Consider the following 19,935-nt stretch of genomic DNA (forward strand, 5'->3'; position numbering starts at 1 on the left):
TAACTATAAATTATCCCCTATTAACAATCCATTTTTGTACATCTTTTTAACATTGCTGCTGAAAACCACTTAACTTCAATCCAACATCATTCTAACATTCATTAATTTTGCAGTATTTTTGTAAATAGTCTTTAAATTTCTTCCAATCTTCTTCCACCGACTCTTCTCCCTGGTCTCGGATTCTGCCGGTCATTTCCGCCAGTTCCATGTAGTCCATCACCTTCATCTGCCATTCTTCCAGGGTGGGTAGATCTTGCGTCTTCCAATACTTTGCGATAAGTATTCTTGCTGCTGTTGGAAGCTTCTAGGTGGTATCCAACTCAATGCTAGTCCTCCTCAGAGTAGTCCCATCATAGCTTTGTTTTCAGCTGTTCTTTATCCATAAGACAGTCTGGAGTCCCTGTCAGGGTAAAAGGCGGGGCTTAAATAAACAACACAACAACAACAAATAATGAGCCTAACTTAGTTGTGCCCCTTAATCCAAGTGGGTTGTATCAGATCAGAGACCTGTAACATGATGGACTTGGTCTTGCATCTCTTCGATTAGGCTTCCTGTCAAGGATGGCACTGGCTTTATTGCTTGTCATTGGTATTATCATTATTATTTAGTCCTTGCTAATTAGAATATATATATATATATATATGCTTTCGTAGATTTTCACGGGTACAGGAATGCAGGTTTTGGTGTCCTCGGGTGTCTTCCCGTGTAAAAGTTGGGGTGTCTAGGCGACAGCCTTTGTGTCTTGAGCACAACTAAGTGCAGTACAGCCATCTTCTCAGAAAAACTCTTCACAAAGTTCAAGAGGTCAAGACACAAAGGCTTTAGCAACTAATCCACACCTAATGACCCACCTAAGTGGTACTCAGGATATCACTCAAGAAATCACTCAAGATATCCCTCAAGTAATTAAGGAACAAAAGAAGAAAAGGCACACTAGCCTGGGAACTTCCTCTCTGCCCAGAACATTGGAGGCTATACACCACACCTCCTCAACAGTATTTATAGGAACTCAAACACTGAGATCCTGCTCTGTTCCAGTAACAAGAAGCCGAAAGCACCAGCCTGAAGATGACGAGTGAGACCTCGTCGAAACGTCGCCTAGACACCCCAACTTTTACACGGGAAGACACCCGAGGACACCAAAACCTGCATATATATATATATATACACACACACACACACACCCTACCTATATGTATGTGTGCGTGCACACACACAGTGGTACCTCGGTTTTCAAGTGTCCCGGAAGCTGAACATTTTGGTTTTGGAATGCCGAAAACCCAGAAGTAAATGCTTCTGTTTTCGGACATGCCTCGGAAGTCTAACGGCTTTCTCTGAGTTTCCCCCCAATTTTCTCCATTGAAATTGCAGACTGCCCTTTGTGCCTCGGTTTTTGAAATGGTAGCGGATCAGTAACCAGTGCAGATCTCTGGGTACAGGTGATATATGCTGACAAAGTCTCACTCTCATCAGCAATCGTCCTGCAGCATTCTGCACTAACTGCAGCTTCCAGATTAAGCATTGGGGAAGCCTCACATAGCGCTCATTGCAGTAATCCAGTCTTGAAGCAACCAGTGCATGAACTAATTGTGACCTATCCAACAGTGGGATAAAGAATTCTACTGTTTTATTTATGCTTGGTTGATTTAATATGCTGTAATCCGCTTTGAGATTTTTTTAAAAAAATATAAAGTGGTATAGAAATTAAATAAATATTGCAACAGCTTGTTGAAAAAGGAAAAACTTCCATACGTGCTGAAAAGACAATAGAGATGAATGATGTATGCCTCTCTTTTGAAGCTGTCCCATTTTTGCAGAATCTCCAAAGTAAACCGGAAACATAACCCCCATGACAGAGGCTTGGGATGAAGTGACCTGCAGCCTTCTCTTTTCTCACCAGTTCATAATGGTCTCTTTCTGCCATTCTGTCTCCTTAAGGGCCCAGAGGACTTGATGCTCCTCACTCTGACTTGCTGCCACCATGTCGGGGACGGTCATTATCCTTCAGCAGTTTGCTGGTGGCCTCAAGAGCCGGAACGAAGACGCCAGGGCAAAAGCTGCCAAAGATTTGCAGCATTATGTCACCATGGAGCTCCGTGAGGTGAGTGAGATGGGAGGAGAGCTGGGCAGAGCTCCATATATGTTCTTCCTGGGAGTGGAAGCATGTCCTTGCTGTCAGACTTAGATTGTAATCTTCCTGGGGGCAGATACCTTTCTTTGGATTTTGTTTGACGTGTACATCATGCAAACGGGTGCTGTTTAAATAATAATTTGACCCACAGGCTATTTAAAAACATTTTCAAATTTCATAGGCAACTGTCCTCCACCAGGCCATTCTGTCCATACCTGAACCCTTTTAATTGGAGAGCCTGGGATTGGACCTGGAACCTCCTGTGTGCAAAGCACATGCTGCAATACCCAACTTTGGTTCCTCTCCAACATCCAACACCTTTCCATCAAGGCACAAACGAGAAAGCCTAAGAGATTTCTTTGAGTTTGGATCAGTCATATGTTCTTAACACTTTTTATTTATTTCTGCCTCCCCCGTTCCCCCGTACAGTTATGGAGACTGGAAAAGCCTTTACTTATTCATGGCCAAGAACTGCTTTTCAAACATTTTTGTTTGTTTTCTCCTGCACAGATGAGCCAAGAGGAATCTACCCGTTTTTATGACCAGCTGAATCATCATATCTTTGAGCTTGTTTCTAGTTCAGATGCAAATGAGAGGAAAGGGGGCATTTTGGCCATAGGTAAGTGCCTGCATATTTTGTCTAACAAAAATCTTGATATGCTGAGAGTTCCTTTATTTTTTGCCACATTGGGTTATAGTATATTCATTCTCTCTCTCTCTCTCTCTCACACACACACACACACACACACTCTCACACACAATTTATAAATAGTTCTTTTGTTTAACAAATAACCCAGTGTAACCCAATGTTTTGACAAGAAAGCCATTCAAAATGCAAAAAGAACAATTAAAAAAGGGCTAGTTTTGTTTTATTCCCTACATTTTAAAAAAGCCTGTGTAACAGCTTGTTTCCTTACAGACTCCCCTTATTCTAGGGGTGGGGAACTGGATGGAGTCTCAAGGGCCAGATAGAGAGACTTGACAGGGGGCACATTTGGCCCTCAGGACTGATGTTCCTCACTCCTGCCTTATACTATGCAGTATTATTACTATTATTAGCCTTTCCCCCCCCTTTTTTTTTGCAACGTTCAAAGTGGCTTACGGTCCATCAAAACACAACTTCAAACATGATTGTAAATAACTGAAATGCTGTCTCCTCTCCTGCCAGGGAGCCTAAACCTCCAGTTAGCTGGAGAGCGGGTGAGTGAGTGAACCCATTGTCCATTTTTCATCTCCACTTAGCTGGGCCTGTTTAGGAAAAGGCTTGGCAAAAAGATGGATATTTGCTTATTGGGAATGGAAATGGCAGAGCAGAGTTCTGTAAGCAGCAGAAGCCTGCAGAATCTGCTGGACAAGTGGGACCTGCAACTCAGTATATGGCAGCATCAAATATTCCTGTTTGGGTTCTAGCCAGCCTTTCCTTTCCCAAGATACTCCATTCTGTTCCACTTTCCTAATAGAAGTTCAGCAGCCTTCAGCATGCTAAGCCATCATTAGACTGTTGGTGTGGGTGTGTTCTCTCCATCCTTTGGGTTTTTTAAATTAAATATTTTTTTCTTTCGTTTCATTTTTTTTTCCTTCTGCAAACCCCGGGGTTCCCTCAAGCCTGTTGTTACCTCTCTTAAGTTTTGCTGTGTAAGAATCTGCTCTTGGAGTTCACTCTTACTGTGCAGGATGATAATTGTATATACCTTACCAATTAAGCCAGGGATGGAGAACCTCAGGGCTGGGGCCAAATGAAGCCCTCTGGGCCTCTCTATCTGGATCTCTGGCCTCTCCCCAGGCCTGAGTGTCCCTCCTCAGACCTACTTCATATCCCCCCTGGAATGTTTTTGCCTGGCTGGAATGTGTCCTTGAACTCTGACAGTGCCTCTTGTTTGTCTGGAAGAAGGATAAGGAGTGACATGTGTGTGTAGAAGGCACCTTAGTACAGTAGGCTAATGTTTACATTAATTGCTTCGACCCCTTTAGCCTATCCAGCCACAGCATGTGGCCCCTCAGAAGGCTGCCCAGGTAGAAGTGTGGCCCTTGAGCTGATAAAGGTCCCCTGCCTCTGAATTACGATTTTTAAAAATGGTGGGTTGTCTTTCTCTAGGGTGGTTTGCGGTATAGGAAGAGGTAGCAGGGATATGTTTAAATTAGTGAATTGTGGGGATATTCGCTTTCTTCCAATGTCTTGCCCAGCTATGGCACCTTTGAAACACCCCCTGGCATTTTTCTTTTTTTTCCCCAGCAAGCCTAATTGGCGTTGAGGGAGGCAATGTCACCCGCATTGGCAGGTTTGCCAATTACCTAAGGAATCTCCTTCCCTCGAATGACCCCGTTGTTATGGAGATGGCCTCCAAGGCCATTGGGCGCCTGGCCATGGCGGGTGACACCTTCACAGCGGAATACGTGGAGTTTGAAGTCAAGCGGGCTCTGGAGTGGCTGGGAGCCGACAGGAATGAAGGACGGAGGCACGCGGCGGTAAGAGTCCATTCATTGGATGCAAACAGCTTGCAGGGCTTTTGAGGATTTCAGGAGTGGTACTTCAAGGGGAGATCCGGAGCTGTGAGCAAATGCCTGAGCCTTGGCCATGTCCTTCGCTGTTTTTCCTTCCTCATCTCAGTGTCTTCCCTACCCACCATACATTTAACCAGTGCTGTTTTGAAACACCAAACTTTGCACCATAACATAAGGCAGGGTTGTCCAGGAAGTTAACCGCTCTAAGGGCATATTGTGCTATGAAACATGTGTTTGGGTTTATACCAGCTTAAGACTCTCTGCTTTCCCCAAATTAACTTTTGGAATTGTAACCTGTTGATGATGATCAACCCTGCTCAATGGAGGATTCTCCCCCCTCCCCAAGCAAGCACCAGATTCAGATATGTTTCTCTTTAGGACCATAGCAGGGGAGGAAACAATTAAACTCTCCATCCACTCCTGTTGTGACCTTGATAATTATTAAACTTCCTCCCCCAGCAGATGCTATTTGTATTTCTCAAAAAACCTGTGTGTTAAATGCAGAGCCGCATTTACTGTTGTATCTAGTTTGGCCTCATGAGTTAGAAGTTGGGTATGAACAAATCTCCACCTTGCTCTTTATATGAGCTTCAGACAGAAGACATGACCGTCATGCGTGTGCCTGCCAGCACTGTTAGTAAGCATCTGATTTCTTGTTTCTGCCTCCTGACTCCTATCGTTTCACTCTTACCTCCTCTCCAGGTCTTGGTTCTGCGAGAGCTGGCAATCAGCGTCCCCACCTTCTTCTTCCAGCAAGTGCAGCCGTTTTTCGACAACATCTTTGTGGCCGTGTGGGACCCAAAGCAGGCCATCCGTGAGGGAGCCGTTTCTGCCTTACGAGCCTGCCTCATCCTGACTACCCAGCGAGAGTCAAAAGAGATGCAGAAGCCGCAGTGGTATCGAGTAAGGAGAAAGCTTTTGGGGCTGATGTGGGTGGAAGAAGCTCCTATCTATGCCATACTATGGTAAATAGTGCTCCCCCTCCTCATTTAATCCCCACAACAACCCTGTAAGGTTAGTCTGAGAAGTGGTGACTGACCCAAGATCTCAGCCTTGCTTCCAAACTCTGTGTTAATGAAGATAAAACATTGACTTGCTTGACAGTGTGAAGGAATAGGATACAAGTGTTTGAGCAGTAAGAAAAACAGCTATATAAATGCCAAGTAATAATAATGATGTAATTTTAGCAAACATACGAGGAAGCTGAGAAGGGTTTTGATGAAACTGTGGCCAAGGAGAAAGGTATGAACCGTGATGACCGCATCCATGGGGCCTTGCTCATCCTTAATGAGCTGGTGAGGATCAGCAGCATGGAAGGAGAGGTGAGTTAATAAGGAGGGGGGCACAGCTGGGGTGTACTACTCTGGATGTTGATCTATGAAACTAGCTCCCATAGGAGGCAGCAATCACCACCAACTTGTGTGGCTTTGAAAGAGGATTAGACAAATTCATGGGACAATAAAGCTATCAATGATGGCTAGACATGTTTCGCCTCCACAGCTGGAGTCAGCTGTGCTTCAAACTACCAATTGCTGGAAACGGCAGGAAGGGAAAGTGCTATTTTCTTCAGGTTATGCTTGTGAGCTTCACATAGGGCTCGGGTTGGCCACTGTGAGAACACAATGCTGGACTTAGATGCGCCATTGGCCTGATCCAGCAGGGTTCTTCTTAATGTTCTTCTGTCAGCTAGTTTAAGGTTGCTGATTTGAATCAGAGCCCACAAATTGAGGTCGGACTGGTTGGGCCAATGATGACCTTTTAGGGTCAGCTTGCATTGCAAATATTTGTGAGCTGTTACTTGCCTGCAGTGCCCAGGTGCCAACAACCTCTTGAAACTCCTCCTCCTCTCCATTAAACGGCAGAAAAGCAACCAAAATATGTCAAGACTGTAAAAGGTCAAATAAATTATGTGTCCAGATTTTGCAAAGAACCCAATGACTCTCTTGAGTGTTCCAGACAATTTAGGAGCATGTTCTCGGGTTGGGTTCATCAACCTTCCCAGGCTTGAGTCCTCATCTTCAATGCTAACCTGAAACAAAGGATCCTGTTTTGATTTTTTAAAATATATCCTTTCCCCCCTGCTCTTTTTGCTCATTTTCTTAGGACATAGCTGCACAGCGGATGAACTGGATTTATCTCTGATTCCATCTCCTTAAGGCAGGCATGGCCAAACTTGGCCCTCTAGCTGTTTTGGGACTACACCTCCCATCATCCCTAGCTAACAGGACCAGTGGTCTGGGATGATGGGAATTGAAGTCCCAAAACAGCTGGAGGGCCAAGCCTGCCTTAGGGGTTCTTGGGAATGATAGTTCTGTATGTATTTAGTGGAGGAGGCTGCATGGGAGCTTAGGTATAGACATGTAACAAAGAGGTAAATGATAATTGGCCACACTACAATGGTGAGGTGGTCCCAGGATTTTGGCCACTCAATAACCATGGCCCAATGGGAAAATTTATGGAAGATCAATTGGAAATTCACAAATTGTTTCACGATTAGAGAGAACTTTCAAAAAATGCAACATCGATGGTATCTAACACCATGGAACCTTTCAAAAATGTATAAAAATGTGTCAAGTAATTGTTGGAGATGCGGAGACTCAGGAACATTCTACCATATGTGGTGGATATGTAGGAAAATACAGGTATTCTGGGAGAGTATACATGCAGAACTGCAAAAAATGCTAAAGATCTCTTTCAATAAAAATCCAGAGGCCTACCTCCTGGGAATAACAGATTTGGAAATTCCACAAAAGAGGAAGGGTATCTTTTTATATGCGACGACAGCAGCAAGAGTTTTGATCGCAGCAAAATGGAAGAGTAATGAAATCCCCTCTATACAAGATTGGATCCAAAAGCTGACAGAATATGCCGAATTAGATGGTTTATCAGAAAAAATAAAGAATAAATCAAAACAGGAGTTTGTTTCAAAATGGGAGGTTTTCAATGAATATCTGAAAAATAAATATAGTAGTTTAAATTCTGTTGCAGCATTCAAAGAACTTCAGTAATAGTTGCAAGGTAGATATAAGAAATTAGATTTATTGAGAGTAAGTTTAATTATGATAAAAGTGTGTATTGGCAAAAAGTAATATGAATTTGAAATATGGAATAGACGGGAGGTTGGGTCTTTAGTGTTAAGACCAATAGATGTTTTATTGTTTGCTAAGAAAATTATGTGTCTATGGTTATTTTTGTAATTTGTGTATAATTTGGTATTTGTTTTTTTTCTTTTTTCTTGTTGTATAAATAAAAAAACTTTATTTAAAAAATAATAATAATTGGCCACACTGACAGGAACTGTAGCGCAAAAAATCTGGAGGGCATCTGGTAGGAGAAGCCCAAGTGGGCTGATGCTCTGTTGCCTTCCATGCTGGGGTGGGTAGCCAGGAGCAGCAGCATTAAACATCCTCTTCCTTCCCTTCCCCACAGCGTCTTAGAGAAGAGATGGAGGAGATTACACAGCAGCAGATGGTGCACGACAAATACTGCAAAGACATGCTGGGCTTTGGGACCAAACCTCGCCACATCACCCCGTTTTCCAGCTTCCAGTCTATACAGCCTCAGCAGTCCAATGCCTTGGTGGGGCTATTGGGCTACAGCCCCCACCCAATAATGGGTTTCGGCGCATCACCTGTCCCACCCAAGTCAACCTTGGTAGAAAGTCGGTGCTGCAGAGAACTCATGGAAGAGAAGTTCGACCAGGTGAGTTTGAAACCCCCCCCCCCTCATTTTACCCTTCAAACTGCAACAAAACAGGCACAGCTTGAACAGCATCCCTTGGAGTTATGGAATCCCTCTGTTCATCTTTTCACCTGTTGCTGAAGAGAGATCATTTATGCGCCCAGTTCAAAATTTCCCTCTGAACAAACTCTGCGGTTATACTTATTTGTTGATGAGTGCAGCAGTGAATGTGGCTTATTTCAGCCATTGCGGCAATCTGTTCCATGCGTGCAACAGACCAACCATGATACTGTGTTGCTTTTTCGTCTGCTCAGCTTGTAAGGTCCTTCTTTCTGTGGTGCACCAGCCTCTTAAGGCAGAGCAAAGACCCATAGTATAGTTTGTGAAATCAGACATAACTTCAAGTCAGTGCAGATGGTTTTGTAAATTAACTTCATCCATAGTTTCATATCCCAGCTTATGATCTGACATGGGTTCAAATGTGAAAATCAGTAGTGTTTAAATAAAACATTGTTTTGTGGGTAGATGACAGTCAGAGCTATTTGTTAGAAACCACTGATCAATGCAAAAATACAAGGAGCAAAGGACATTTGTTTAGATGAGGTTTGATGGACGGAGAACCTCTCCATACAAACCTTCTATCCTTTCCATCTTGGAAAGGAACAGAGAAGGACTGGAGTAACCTCACCATGCTCATTTCAGAGCTATTAGCTACAACTTTCAGGGACCTCTTCCCTTCTTTGCCAACTCCCACAGACAGTCTTACATTGAATGCAATGGTCCCAACTTCACAGAAAAAGGTAATGAGATCCTTCCCATTTGGTTCTGATTCTCTGCTGGTTCTATATGAGTTGACTCCGGCTCCCATTCAGATAGCCAGAATTTGTCCTATGCGGAGTAGGTCTGGTGGGTTATATCCAATACTGTACTGGTCTTGCTCAGAATGTACCCATTGAAATTAACAGGCCTTAGTTAGCCATGTTGGTGGGCCTACTCTGTATAGGCTATACATCCCCTTGAAATGAATGGACATAGCCAACTTGGGTCTATCAATTTCAGTGGGTCTGCTTTCGGTGAGACTTGAGTGGGATACAAACCAATGTATGTGTCTAATACTAAAGTTACAGTTACTGTGATTTTCTTTATTATGCTATACTTTTTATTATGTTTTTACAACTATGCTCCATAAAGTGTTCTTAATGTTGTACACTGTCCTGTGATCTTTTGATAAAGGGCAATATATAAATTGAAAATAATAATAATAATAACAACAACCAATAATATAGATCATTACTGATAAATAATATCAGTCTTTCCACAGTACACAGCCATTGAACTTACTGTGTACTGCAGATTTTAAACCATTTTAGAGAGACTGAAGTGTATCTCAAACAATGTTTTAAAACTATCCCTTAAAGTGCATTTTTCTCATTATTCTACAAAAGAAAATTATTCATGAGAGGTTTTGCCCCCATTTACCCCCAGATCTCCATTTTTCCCCCCACTGGAAAAATTGCAGGAGGGAAAGGACCCTCTGGTTGCTGTCTCAGCCCTTCACATCTCTTAACCCACACATCTGCAGTCTGAAGTGGTATGGCCCAACCATACACCTCAAGCCTCGTTTTCTGTTCTGTTGCCATAACACCCTTTTACCTTTTGTCTGTCTCTCAGGTGTGCTACTGGGTTCTGAAGTGCCGAAGCAGCAAGAACTCTCTGATCCAAATGACTGTCCTCAGCTTACTGCCACGCCTGGCAGCTTTTCGTCCTTCTGCTTTCACAGGTAAAAGCACTCTTGCATGCTGTTTTTTCAGAGGTGGGATTTTAAAATTTCATTTTGCAGGAGGCAACAGGTGGAGAAGATGGGACTGCAGGAGCAAACCCATTTGCTATTCCTGTACAGAATGGAATATACTTATTCTACTACAGACTGGTGGTGACTGGGTAGAATATATCCTACTGCTACAACTATGCTGGCTGAGGCTGATGGTAGTCCAAAATATCTGAAGTGCTCCAGCTTGGGAAAGGCTGGGGTAGAACTTCCAGATTCTATGCTTACTTTCAACTGAGTGTTTCTTGGTGCCCTGGAACTAGAGCCATGCCTTAGCCATGGCTGTTATTCCTCTGTGCCTACTGGCTGGTGGCTGTGAATGACCTCTGAGCATAAGCAAACTGCCTTTCCTTCCTCACTCACTAGGTAAGGACCCACAAACAGGACCCAACATAATAAAAGCTTTACTGGATCAGGCCACTGGCCCATCAAGTCCAGCATCCCATTCTCACAGTGGCCAACCAGATGCCTCTGGGAAACCCACAAGCAAGACTCAAGTGCAAGAGCACTCTCCCCTCTTGCTGTTTCCAGCAACTTTTAACCAAAAATTGCCCACCTACATTTGAAAGCCAGGCTTGTGGTAAACAAGTTTGTGAGCAGATTTGGCCAGTAACCTCTTTCTCAATGAACAAATGCAGCCCCGAAATAATGTTGCTTGTGCTTCCTCTCTCCTCTTTTCATGTGAACGTGTGGCCAGCTGACCACTACCTTCCGGACACCATGAACCACGTGCTGAGCTGCGTCAAAAAAGAGAAGGAGCGAACTGCCGCTTTCCAGGCCTTGGGCTTGCTCTCGGTAGCCGTGCGGTCAGAATTCCAGGTGTACCTTCCCAAAGTCCTTGAAATTATCAAGGCTGCCCTCCCACCAAAGGATCTTACCCATAAGTGAGTGTGCTGCATGCAAAGCTCAGGAGACTGCTGTGATCTCTTTTAAAAGTGTTCACGGGTTTCCCTTTTAAATGATAATCTCCAAACTGTGATCTGTGGGAGGGAATGATTTTTTGCCCGCTGTTTCTTCTGAAACATACAGAAGCTGCCAAGAATTGGGCTTGTGCCAAAATTATAATTAATATGATTTAAAGGTTTCCAAGCTACTCTGAACATATTTAAAAGCATGAGTGTAATTACATTATTCCATTAATGCATTCACACAAAATGTTAACAAATTCACACAAACCACCTATGATTCATTGATATAATTTATACACATACATATATAGAGACATGTACACACACAAATAGAACGCACACATGCACACACACACACAAACACAAAACCTATATTTTAATTGTAACCTGCCCTGGGATCTTACAAATTGATAATGGTAATAATAATAATAATAACACACCCACTGGGTTTTCTTCTGGCTCGTCCTTAGGTGGTGTTTGCATCCTGTTAACCTTTGTCTTGGGGCAGCAGGGGGCAGGAGAAATGGTTATACAAATAGGATGATATTCAGGATGACACTTCCTTCTTCTTGAAACTTCTTGTAATTCTGATGCACTTCAGCAGGAGGCAGAAGTCGGTGCAGGTGGATGCCACCGTCTTTACCTGTATCAGTATGCTGGCACGTGCGATGGGGCCCTCCATCCAGCAAGACATCAAGGAGCTTCTGGAACCCATGCTGGCTGTAGGACTGAGGTAGGGATTATCCGTTACCTCTGCCGGCCACTATGTGGCACTTGTGGGTTTGCATTTCCCTCTGCTAACCACTAGCCTTTTTTCAAAAGATACAAGTGGCTAGGGCTCCGCTTCAGGCTTTAAGCACCCCCCACATTTCCAGCATGTTCTCTTTGGGTCCTGCTGCAAACACCACAGCAACCCTGGAGGGGGCAGGGTTTATCTCTAGTTCTAGTTCTACTCAGAGCGGATGCGCTGAAATTAATGGCCATGATTCACTTAGCCCCAGTGGGTCTCCCCTGGGTAAAACTTAGTACTACCCCACATACATCTGAAACATCAAGTGGGCTTATGCCACGGAGCTGTTGCACTTGGTGGCTTCTCCTTGTTGCATACCCACTTCATGGTTGCAGACACATGCCTCATGTTTAAGTGCAGCAGTGTTCCCTACAGGGCTGGGAAACAATGGGGCTCTTGAGGCATCTTGATCTGGCCCTCTGGACTCTCCCTATGATTTTCCTCCTTGAGTGCTTTTGCCTGGCTGGAATGTGTCCCTGAACTGTGACAGTTGCTCCCACTTGCCGGGATGGAGGGATGTGGGTGTTGTGATGTCTTAACACCTGACTTGGAAGGTAGCTTACTATACAAAGGTGTGAGCAGCATCCATTGCCCCAGCCATTTGTGTTCTTTTGCCTCTGGCCCCTATCTCACACTGGCATGCATTGCCCATGCAGGAATTTACCTCTGAAGAATGGAATTGAAGGGATATAAGATACAGTTTAAGTGTGCCATCCATTCCTTGACCCATTTTCAGCTATCCTTCTGGTAGAGCATTGGGCTATGTGTGCATGTTTGTGCTGAAGCATCCTAGAAGTTTTGATTCTTTTTCAAAGTATTAATTGCATTGTTTTATTACTGACATGGACCTCATTTGAGAGCAAGGGCCAGATAGAATTTCAATAATAACGAATAATGATGCAGGGGTGTTTGCTGGGAGCACATGTTTCCCCATCATCATGAATCCATTGGCTCACCTTCCTGTGTTGTTGGTACATGGGTGTTGCTGCTGGCACAGTTCCCAGTTGGTGGGCACTGGCAGAGTTTCTGTTTATTCAACCCGTGTGTGTCGTCCGTCCGTCCCCCCCGAGCTGGCCTTGCACTGGATGCAGTGAGCATTCTGCTGGTATAGCAGGGGGTGGTATTCCCAATCCCGACCTCATGCAAGTTTAGGATTGTGCTGTTAATCGTCTTGTGCACCTCTGTCAGGTGTAGGGGGTACGCAGAGTGCAGCATGTGTTGTTAGCTCTGAGGAAGCTGCTGTTTTTCAGTGAAATGTCAAGTTCTCCATGTGTCTCTCCAGAATGGAGTCTGTGCTGGTATTTAAAGTATTTCCAGAATTCCACATGAATTCCTCTGAAGGCCTCAATGTCCATTTCTGTCATTTTAAATATCTCCTGTGAGGCAAATGCCCAAGCAAACAAGCAAGCAATTTTTATTAATCATTATTACCAGTGGGGCAGGTTTGAGAGCTGAATTCTTTTGTCTCTTGACCTTCCATAACCCTCTTGGTAGGAGTCTGGCAACTATTGGGAATTATATCCAGGCAACTAGTCTGAGGCCGGAATTGTTTTCAGACTTGGAAGGACTCTGCCAAGACCTTTCTGATGATTTTTTAATTTGTGTGTCAGAGAAAGATAGAGAGACTTTTCCTAATAGACCCAAATGACTTTGATTTTTTTAAAAATCTTTTGTCGGCTTTGACACCACCAAAGCCTGCAGAAGAGTTTGCCCAATAAGACTGGACTATTGGACTGGAGCAGAAGTGGGGAGCCTGTAACTCTCCAGGTGTTGCTGGACTACAGCTCCAATCATTCCTAACCATTGGCTGTACTGGCAGTGGCTGATGGGAGTTGTACCCTGGTAACATCTGGAGGAGCACAAGTTCCCCATTCCCAGCCTATAGGATAAGGAGAGAACTGCAAAAGGATTTGAACCCTTGCTTAATGGCTTGCCAAGCTAAAGGACCTGTTCGGACCTCTGTCTTGCCCTCAGCCCTGCCCTGACAGCCGTGCTGTATGACTTGAGTCGCCAGATCCCCCAGCTGAAGAAGGAGATCCAGGACGGGCTGCTGAAGATGCTCTCCATGGTTCTGATGCACAGGCCCCTGCGCCACCCAGGCATGCCAAAAGGCTTGGCCCACCAGCTGGCTTCTCCCAGCCTCACCAATATCCCTGAGACCAATGATGTGGGCAGCACCACACTTGCGCTACGCACCCTGGGCAGCTTTGAGTTTGAAGGTGAGTGACAGCAGCGGGAGGAAACAAGTTGAAATCCTAAATAAGAGGAGCAGCAGGGTCACCCCCTGCTAGTGCGTCTCATGCGTGAGAGTGGCAACAAAATATCTTCTCCATCTGTTCCACCCCTCTTCCCTTTTAGGGCATTCACTGACTCAGTTTGTCCGGCACTGTGCGGACCACTTCCTCAACAGCGAGCACAAGGAGGTCCGGATGGAGGCTGCTCGCACATGTTCGCGCCTGCTCACGCCGTCCATTCACTTGATTAGCGGGCACACCCATGTCGTCAGCCAGACTGCTGTGCAGGTGGTGGCAGATGTCCTCAGCAAACTGTTGGTGGTCGGTATCACAGACCCAGGTGAGTGCAGAGGCCAGGGGTAGGCTTGTCACTTCTATGGTGCTTTTATCAGGTTACCAGCAAAGGATATGAAGTGCCCACCCCCTTCTGCTTTAATCTTGCTGTTCTGATCATTGGGAAGGCCAGCAGTTTAACTCCCAATAATCAGTTTTTCAGGGTGCTGTGATATGCCAACTCCTGGAGAACAACACTACTTTAGTAACAGCGCACCTTCTTTGGAAGGTCCCAGATCCAATTCCTGGCATCTCTGGTGAAAATAAGTAGTAAATGATGGGCAATATTTCTCTTTCCCTGAGACCACAGAGCAGGGGTGCCTAACCTTTTTTGGCTGAAAGGCTACATTCGCCTTTGGCCAACTTTCTGAGGGGCTGGAGGATGCATGCTAGTGGTCAGAAGTGGGTGTGGTCACCATATATGTTCTCATAATCTTAAATATACATGCCCAGGCACACCTTCTCAGTTCGGCTGTGGAAGGGGTTTCTTGACCTCTCCCCACTCAGCAGTTGATGGATCAGAGTGGGTCATTGGGATGCTGGGCTCACTGGGATGTATACTTTGTATTCCCCTGTTATTGCTGCCAAAATCAGTGGGGTCTTTGGAAATTAGGCACCCTTCTCCTAGAGAGCCACTGCCAATCAGAACAGACATTACTGGACTGGACGGACCCAGTATGAGGCAGCTTCTGGCATTTCTATGTCTCCCTCTAGCAAGAGAACAGGCACAGAAGCAATGCCCTCCCTGTGATTTGACTATATCATTCAGCACTGTTAAACCAGGCTGCACTCAAGCACCCGCTGCTCAAATGTGCTCTTTCAGACCCTGACATCCGATACTGTGTGCTGGCCTCCCTTGATGAGCGATTTGACGCACACCTGGCCCAAGCGGAGAACTTGCAGGCTCTTTTTGTAGCCCTGAATGACCAGGTCTTTGAAATCCGTGAACTCGGCATCTGCACCGTGGGCCGGCTGAGCAGCATGAACCCGGCTTTCGTCATGCCGTTCCTACGCAAGATGCTGATTCAGGTAATGGGAGTTGGAAGATTTCGGAGAGGCACCAAGAAGGTGAAACTGTCTGGCCCTGGAAGCAGAGGGAGCCCTGCTCCAGTTCAGAGGTGATCAGCTTTTATCCAATGCTAGAGTTGACTCATTGAAGTTAATGGACATGACACACTTAAGTTTATTAATTTCAGTAGGTCTACTCTGAGGCCACATTTGCACCATACATTTAAAGCACTGTGGTACCACTAACCCGTCATGACCTCCCCTAGTGAATTCTGGGAGATGTAGTTTGTTAAGGGTGCTAAAAGTTGTTAGGAGTTGTTAGGAATAGGAAGGTCTAACAACTCTCTGCACCCTTAATCAACTACAGCTCCCAGAATTCTTTGGGTGGAGGTCATGGCAAGTTAAGCATAAAGGAGTAAATGTGGCCTTAGTTGAATACAGTGGTGCCTCGCAAGACGAAATTAATCCGTTCCGCGAGTCTCTTCGTCTTGCGGTTTTTTCGTCTTGCGAAGCACGGCTATTAGCGGCTTAGCAGCTCTTAGCAGCTTAGCAGCTTTAAGAGAAAGGAAACAAACTTGCAAGAACTCGCAAGACGTTTCGTCTTGCGAAGCAAGCCCATAGGGAAATTCGTCTTGCAGAACGACTCAAAAAACGGAAAACCCTTTCATCTTGCGAGGCATTCGTCTTGCAAGGCATTCGTCTTGCGGGGCACCGCTGTACAACTCTTTCACTACACCCTTGTTTTGGCCACGTTCCAGGTGCACTTCTCTAGGTTTTGTTTAAGGGACCTTGTCATAGCGACAGAGGAATCTGCCTTGTACTGTGTCACATGGGGAAGGAAATGAATTGAACTGTCATGTCTAGTAATGTTGCTTGGGGAATATGGAGTTAACTTGTTAAGCCTGACCTGTCTGGGCGCTCAGATTGGAAGGTGGGAAAACCGTTGAAGATGTGAGGGATCTCACGTAGCCTGTCTTGAGTTGAGATTTAAAACCTAAAAGCTTCCTTGAACCTTGTTGATTGCTAGGCTTGTGAGTCACCTAGCCCCAGACCATACCCACAGTTCTTCTTTAGTATTCAGATCAAGGAGGGTCTCTCACAAAGGATATATACCAGTGAGAAGGATCATAGAAAAGTCTTATGTGAAGAACTGCCTGGTAAGTCTGTGGTCTTAGGGAATATGACTGCGGGGGAGAGCTGGTTTTGTGGCTAACCATTTATTTAGTTCTTTTGCTCCATTGGTGAGATATGCTGTTTTCTATAGGTTTTTCTATGTAAACCAATTTTTGTAAGAACTTCCCTCCTTCCCTTTTTAGTTAATATTTAACTTGATTTCATTAACACTTGTCATCTTGGTTAATACATCCCTACATCTGGAGCCAAGTTCCATGCTGACCTTGAGTTGTCCTTGAGCAGACACAAGGGCTGTTTTGTGAAAGGCAGCCGGGGTCAAACCACTCATTCACCTGGTAGCACTGAAAAGGTCTAAAGCATGGGTAGGCAAACTAAGGTCTGGGGGCCGGATCCGGCCCAATTCCCTTCTAAATCCAGCCCATGGACGGTCCGGGAATCAGCGTGTTTTTACATGAGTAGAATGTGTGCTTTTATTTAAAATGCAACTCTGGGTTATTTGTCGGGCCTGCCTGGTGTTTTTACATGAGTAGAATGTGTCCTTTTATTTAAAATGCGTCTCTGGGTTATTTGTGGGGCATAGGAATTCGTTCATTTCCCCCCAAAATATAGTCCGGCCCCCCACAAGGTCTGAGGGACAGTGGACTGGCCCCCTGCTGAAAAAGTTTGCTGACCCCTGGTCTAAAGGAAAGTGTGGACAAGCAGAGGTGTACACTCTGCTTGGCTGGATCTCTTTCCCCACATGGCATAGGACCCAGGGTACAACATTGTGGTGCCTTCTCACACAGATCATTGGCCCATCTAGCACAATAACCAGCAGCAGCTTTCCAGGGTTTCCGACAGGGGGCATTCCTAGCCTTACCTGGAGATGCTGTGGTTTGAACCTGGGGCCTTCTGCATGCAAAGCAAGTGCTCTTCAACTAAGCTATAACCTTTCCCTTGGGGATGTGTTTGCGCACTCATACAAGGGGGGCTTCCTTTGCATTCTTAGTTTTCTTCTTGGACTTTTCCCTGCATAGGCCCCAACTAAGGAGGAAAAGGTGGGTTTGTGCAATTGATGGAGAGAATATGAATGCTTGAGTTGGCCTTCTTCATTCTTCAGTCCCTAGATGATGTTGGAATACAGCTCCCATAATCCCTGGCCATTGGCTAAGCTGGCTGCAGATGATTGGAGTTGCAGTTGAGCAACATCTGGGGACTCAAGTTGAAGAACTTTGGTGTGGAGAGTCAAGACTTCATTGTGTGTTCCTGGGTAAAGCTTCCTAGCCAACCAGCAGCCTCATGTCCTGACCAAAACTGAAAACACCCCTGACCTGGCCTGATGTTACAAGCAGGTCTTTTCTTCATTATCTTTGCTTCTTCCATTGGAGGCTAAAGTCCACTGTTCCATTACATACAGATAAGGACCAGATGGAGAAAGATAATATTTTGCTGCTTGAGAATGGGAGTTGTAGGCCTGTTATTTGCTTCCTAATCTTCTTCTCACTGGGGAAATAGTAGCTCTCACCTCCATGGCATCTTCCCCCCCCCCCCTTCAGATCCTGACAGAGCTGGAGCACAGTGGCGTTGGCAGGATCAAAGAGCAGAGTGCAAGGATGTTGGGGCACCTGGTCTCCAATGCCCCGAGACTTATCCGCCCCTATATGGAACCCATTCTCAAGGTAGGCCTTTCATAGCACACGTAGGATGATTGGTTTTTTTTCTGAATTCATTTATACATTACGCCATTAATTTAGTGATTTACATCCGCTATGCTTTTCTGAGCAGGGCATGAATGCTTGGCTGAAATGGGCCACAAACGCAGACTTACTTTCCTCCCTGATCAAAATTCCTCCTTCTGCATGTCATTCAACAGGCACTGATTGTGAAACTGAAAGACCCTGACCCTGATCCGAACCCTGGAGTAATCAATAACGTCCTGGCTACCATTGGTGAACTGGCACAGGTAAACCTCTAGAAGTTTGGAATTTTATTTTGCTTGACAGAGCCACACTTTTCATGGCAGTGTGAGCACTGCCATGGTCACTTCATGCCTGTAAACTTTCTGTTCCTTCTGCTCCCCCGCCAAATCCTCTTTTTCCTCCCTCAACAGGTTAGCGGGCTGGAGATGAGGAAATGGGTGGATGAGCTTTTCATCATTATCATGGACATGCTCCAGGACTCCTCCCTACTTGCTAAGAGACAGGTGAGCAGCGTGGCCTGCTTTCACGAAAGCCTTTTTGATTTTCCTCTCTAATCTTAGAATATTGCACAAAGCAAACTTCATAATAAGAATCACTTTTCACAAAAAGATGCCTCTAAGCTACTTGCAATTCTTAAAATACAAATAGCATAACAGACATTAATACCAAATTTAGAACCACAATAATAGGACAAAAAACCCCGCAAAGTGCTCATTCAGGAAGCTACCTCCTGCCTTTATTTATTCATAAATCACAACCTTCTCAGTGATAGCCCCACATGTATGGAATGCTCTCTTCAGGGAGACTTGCCTGGTGCCCACCTTGACATTTGTTTTCCTAGGTGTTTGGGGCAGCAGCAATGATGTAATACTATACTGTTCATAAAAATATTTCTTTTATTTTAGTATTGCATTTTCCTTAGTTTTGATTTGGGACATTTTTTAGTAGGAAGCCATGTATAAATTGAATGAACCGGACTTACACAAAACAGGAGCTCACTGCCACGCTGGTAATTCCCCAAGCCAGGAAGACTGGGAGGCACAATGTTAAAAAATCAGCAAAGGACTTAGTGCCTACCTTTGACGTTTAAGCCAAATTGCCATTCCTTGCCCCTATATCTCTCAGTCTTTTTCTTTTTAATGTCTAAGGCCACCTTCTCCAATCTGGTGACCTGTAGAATGATATCAATGGTTATTAGCCACAATCCTAACTATGTCTCATAAACAAAAACAAAAAGCATTCTTTTTTACGGTGGATTTGTTCCAGGTGGCTCTCTGGACCCTGGGTCAGCTGGTGGCCAGCACTGGCTATGTGGTGGAACCCTATAGGAAATATCCAACTCTCTTGGAGGTGTTGCTGAACTTCCTGAAGACGGAGCAGAACCAGGGTACCCGGAGAGAGGTAGGCATCTATGGGCTGAGAAACAAGGGCAGGCTTAGTAAAAATTCTCTTGAATTCATGCTAAAGGGGATGAATGGAAGTATGTTCTCTTGTGCTTTGACCAATTTGACCAACACACACAATCGTGTGTTGAATGATTACAGGTGTCCATGGTGAGATATGAGAAGTTTTGATTTCTTACTGTGAAAAATTGTGCTCCACAGGTTGTGGGGGGGAATTACTTAAATCAACACTTTTTCTTTAAAAATGTGTGATGTACTTTTTAAAGATCCCTAAAGCTTATGATTGGGTGGCAGTAGTGCGGG

General features: G+C 44.9%; 1 protein-coding gene across 4 annotated transcripts in view; it reads left to right on the forward strand.

Moving 5' to 3' along the window:
• Positions 1-19,935, forward strand: part of MTOR (mechanistic target of rapamycin kinase) — a 98,795-nt gene that overhangs the window by 1,183 nt on the left and 77,677 nt on the right. For 2 of the 4 annotated variants that reach the window (XM_028740653.2, XM_028740655.2), the window contains exons 2-17: positions 1,940-2,102; positions 2,643-2,751; positions 4,366-4,598; positions 5,337-5,537; positions 5,822-5,956; positions 8,064-8,336; positions 9,987-10,095; positions 10,841-11,027; positions 11,653-11,784; positions 13,816-14,060; positions 14,200-14,415; positions 15,232-15,437; positions 18,086-18,208; positions 18,403-18,492; positions 18,640-18,732; positions 19,496-19,630. In XM_028740653.2, coding sequence (XP_028596486.1) covers positions 1,983-2,102; positions 2,643-2,751; positions 4,366-4,598; positions 5,337-5,537; positions 5,822-5,956; positions 8,064-8,336; positions 9,987-10,095; positions 10,841-11,027; positions 11,653-11,784; positions 13,816-14,060; positions 14,200-14,415; positions 15,232-15,437; positions 18,086-18,208; positions 18,403-18,492; positions 18,640-18,732; positions 19,496-19,630 — 2,607 coding nt within the window. In that variant the 5' untranslated portion in view covers positions 1,940-1,982. The remainder of the gene's footprint in view (positions 1-1,939; positions 2,103-2,642; positions 2,752-4,365; positions 4,599-5,336; positions 5,538-5,821; positions 5,957-8,063; positions 8,337-9,986; positions 10,096-10,840; positions 11,028-11,652; positions 11,785-13,815; positions 14,061-14,199; positions 14,416-15,231; positions 15,438-18,085; positions 18,209-18,402; positions 18,493-18,639; positions 18,733-19,495; positions 19,631-19,935) is intronic. The other 2 variants (XM_028740654.2, XM_028740657.2) reach the window with 1 other exon arrangement.

Source organism: Podarcis muralis, chromosome 7 (assembly GCF_964188315.1).
Source record: "Podarcis muralis chromosome 7, rPodMur119.hap1.1, whole genome shotgun sequence".
Classification (NCBI taxonomy): Eukaryota; Metazoa; Chordata; class Lepidosauria; order Squamata; family Lacertidae; genus Podarcis; species Podarcis muralis.